This window comes from Aplysia californica, unplaced genomic scaffold (assembly GCF_000002075.1).
Source record: "Aplysia californica isolate F4 #8 unplaced genomic scaffold, AplCal3.0 scaffold00320, whole genome shotgun sequence".
Classification (NCBI taxonomy): Eukaryota; Metazoa; Mollusca; class Gastropoda; order Aplysiida; family Aplysiidae; genus Aplysia; species Aplysia californica.
The window spans coordinates 800,696-804,947 of record NW_004797590.1 but is presented as its reverse complement, the minus strand read 5'-3'; the positions used below and the strand labels follow the sequence as shown (position 1 = coordinate 804,947).

Below are 4,252 nucleotides of genomic sequence, written 5' to 3'. Positions count from 1 at the left end.
CCCCCCCCAAACACGGCAACTAAAATGAATAATGCATTTAAAAAAAATGTACTCGTAATAATATATTAACACTAAGTAATAATCTCCTCTTTCTTAAAAAAAAAGTCAAAATAAACACAGAGAAGAGTAACATAAATGAATACATATGGACAGAATTCAGCATTGCTCACATCGTAAAGGTGAAAACAACATAGCCTGCTGATCACAGGGTGGAAAATTTGCTTGCATGGGAAGATGGGATAAAAATATTGCAAGAATTGTGTCTTGACTGCAAAAAAAAAAATGTTTTGTGAGAAATATTAGATGTGTAATATCAAAGATAATCCAATCTTCGCATTCTCACAAAAACAATTCAATTAAACTGATCATTTTAATATTGGATGAGTTCATCTTGACGCACTCGCAAATGGCGAACTTAAAAAGCATCCTCGGATAGACGAAAATCTTGACAGCGATACTAAAAAGATTCCATATCAATATTTCCGTGCGAAGGCAGAGCGACATATCTGCAGTTTTTATGATTTTGAGTTACGTCACGCTGCCATTGGAAACATGGGCATGGCCCTTCAGTAACGTCTGTTTGCCATAGTGAAATATACTACAAGATACGTCTTCCTGCCTTTAACACAAGATGTAGAATGGGTAATTCATCCTTTTAAACGAAGATGCAAAAATGATACGTCGGTCTGCCTTGGCACGGCAGAATATTCGCGTGTTTTTTCTTTTTCTAGGAGTAAACTTTGACTTTTGTTTAGCCTCTAACCGCCGAGTTAAAACATTATTTAGATCATTAAGTGGGCGAGCTGTTTCTACAAAACAACAACAAAACCAGTAACAGCAACAACAGCAGCAACAACAACAGCAATAATAACAAAAACAGCAGCAACAACAGCAGCAACAACAACAGCAATAATAACAAAAACAGCGGCAATATAAACACCAGCAACTGCAAGGACGATGACAATTCAGAAAGGTAAATCGAATGTTGTGGTCCTGCAGTGATTTCCAGTCTAAGCAAAGTGATTGATGTGTGTTTCTTGTCACCCACCTCGCTTGGTCATGGACAAAAATCTTACAAACCTAGATCGGTTTCAACTCAAACAAAGGAATGCTTTCGGTTTTAATATAGTTGAATACAAAAAAGCTAAAATGGTAAAAAAGAAATGACAGAGAGGCATAATATGTCGCATTATTGATGTTGATGCCACGTTAAAACTAACCTCGAAGCTGTAAAAATGTTGGTATTTAGATAGAATGATAATCAGTATACATGTATTACAACACAGCACAACCAGACAATGGTAACTAGTATAGAGTAGTTTTGCATAAAGATGAAATAGGTTTGTTATAAGTAGATTTCTATATATCGAATAACATATTTCGTATCAAGATTCAACAAAAGTTTGGCTTAGTTACACCACTGAGATCTGACAGAATTAGAAAAGAGATAATACAAAATGACGCATTGAATTTGAACTAACACAATCTGGATGTCGTACATAGTCTCTGCACAAGGAGAATAGAGAGCTTCATTGCTGTAATTCCTTAAGCATTGCTCCACTGTACATAACTGTGTGTGTTGTTTTCAAACTCGACAGAAATGAGTGATGTTTGTTTCTGTAGTCTCGTGTTCATGCACAATGCAACAAATATTTTCAAAAAGACATTTTCTGTCTGTGCAAAAGAGATGGATTCCCAGCATAGGTTTTCATTCAATAAGACGTAAACGTAGTTGTGAAATCTTTTAAAAGAATTTTTAAAAACCCCAGAAAAACAAAAGCAAAAAATCCCGAACAATAAAAAAAACAAGAAATGAAAAACAAGAAAACAAACCAAAAAACCCCCAACAAATCAACAAATAAACCAGAAATGGTTCTTCAAATTGTGAGCAAAATAAATGTTAGAATGTCAGTAAAATCGTAACAGAAAATTGCAGTTCATCAAATGTCAAAAGGTCAGAACAAATGGGAAAAATTGTTGTCATGCTGTGAAAAGAAGCTGTTAAAATCAATCATGACGTTGCTCGGATATGTTGAAATAGAACACTTGAGATACCCCCGTGGATGTGGCTGACTACTTCCAAACTTTGATATTCAATTGATCTTTCATCCTAGTTGTCAATAGCAACTAGATCTAGTTCTTTTTCAATAGAAAAAAAAAAAGAATAGATGAACTGAAATTTTATACTTGGTTTTTGCAGAAAGTGTGTGTGTGTGTGTGTGTGTGTGTGTGTGTGTGTGTGTGTGTGTGTGTGATTGCTGCTAATCATTACTGGACTGATACAAACAAAAAAATGTTCCTTACAAGACCTTCCAATTGTCACACTGAGACACTACAAGAGAAATGTCCTTTAACAAAAGCTGGTAACCTTATTTACATTAACTCGATTTTGATATCATGTCATAATAGAGACTTATATTTGCACTCATTGAGTGAAATGAGACCAAATGTCGCCCTGAAAGGAATCAAGTTTGAGAAACGAACCAAAGCATTATCCAAACCGGTAGTGGCGTATATATATATATATATATAATATATATATATTACAGTGAGCACGAATGGTCGTTTCCAGGTGTGAATCGAATTGAAGCGTTTTATCTTTGATGGCGCCAAGATGTCAGTACTAGAGTTTCCCATCTTCAAAAGGAACGGTGAACTTTCTATTTATTTAATTTTGATCAGACAGTCTCTCGGTAAGTGCATACGAGATTTGAGCTAAAAGATACTTGTTTGAAAAAAAAGAGAAAAGAACAAGTATTATGATAATATCATCAAGTAATGCACTTGTTTAGTCACTAGGGGGAAGATGTGATTGGTCAACATAAAAATTTGTGCATTTCTGATGACGTACTCTTTTACCGTAAAAGTCAAATTTGTCAAGAATCATATTGAAAAATGGGGAAAAGACGAGAAAAACCCCTCTCAGACTTGAAGGTGTTCAAACATTAAAAAGCCATGCTTATTTTGTGCATCCTCGCCTCCTTCAAGAAACTCAGTCCAAAACATCTTTTGATTCAATTCATTTCTAAAACAAAAATTGTTTTGACGTCTTTTACTCATTATTATCTTACCTTTGTAGGCTCTTCATCCTCGTCATCATCCAGCTTCTTCTTCCGGTGGTGGCTGGTGACGGATGACGTCACCGAGTTGTGCTCACTGTCGTCACGTGACATCTCTCCCCCCACGTTCAGGGCCTCCCGCTCGTCGTTCATCTTCTCCAGAGCATATTCAGAGACGCCGTTTTTCTTTGGCATGGCACATTAACGAGGTTGGCTACCTCCCCTCTCTCACACACACACACACACACAAACACACACACACACACGTCAGCCACAGTTAATACTCGCGACCAGCTCACGTCAAAACACACATCCGCTCCGGGGCGACAATCTGGCGAAAGTATACTCCAGTGACAGTCTTGTGGGTTTCTGCACTCACACAATGTCCATCATCCTTTCTCCCACCAGTTGAAATTGGAAATAAAAGTATCCCTCGAAATTGACCACCAAAAACAAAACAAAACCAAAACAACAACAACAAAAACAACAAATCACAAGGTTGACTGTCTTAAAACAGGGGGATGAACAACTGGTGTGCAGCTAAGACATCTTTTCCTCCTCTCGTCTTCGCTCGTAGCGAGTGTTTATTTGTGAATGTCGTCAAAGTAGGGCCGACTGAGTTGTCATCTGAAAATGAAAACACAACACGTTCTCGAGTCTTTTATATCTTTATATACCTCGACGAAATCCGCTATGTGCCTGAACATGAAAAAACATAATATCCATCTATATAATTTTCCTGACCATTAAATCCATCACTCAAATGGTTCGAAAAGTAACTCTCGCTATTTATCTCCCAGATATCAAAGAAGATAACACCACGTCGAATAGTTAACGGTAATTGATATGTGTGAAAAAAGCTGTGAACAGGCTAAAATAACGTCAGAAGTTTCAACGAAATGACATCTGCCCCATAATCCATTTCGTGATGGATACCCTCACGATAGGAGATCGCACAGGTGAGTCAGGTGAATTAGATATCATATTATTTTGTGTCTGGTGGTGCATGAAGGCCATGTATTGATGTTTTGTTTGCGCGCCCCCTGTTTGTGTGCTTGATTACTTCCATCCATCCATCCATCCATCCATCCATCCATCCATCCATCCATCCATCCATCCATCCATCCATTCTCAGCTTCCCGGGAAGCATACATTGCAAGCAGCTGATTAAGCGCTCAAACACTAACAAACTG

At 37.4% G+C, this 4,252-nt stretch overlaps 1 protein-coding gene across 1 annotated transcript in view; it reads right to left on the bottom strand.

Moving 5' to 3' along the window:
- Positions 1-4,252, bottom strand: part of LOC101849139 — a gene marked incomplete at its 3' end in the record, with an annotated part of 42,080 nt that overhangs the window by 33,101 nt on the left and 4,727 nt on the right. Inside the window, 1 exon segment of the mRNA XM_013084826.2 lies at positions 3,072-3,686. Within this exon segment, the coding sequence (XP_012940280.1) occupies positions 3,072-3,254 (183 nt within the window).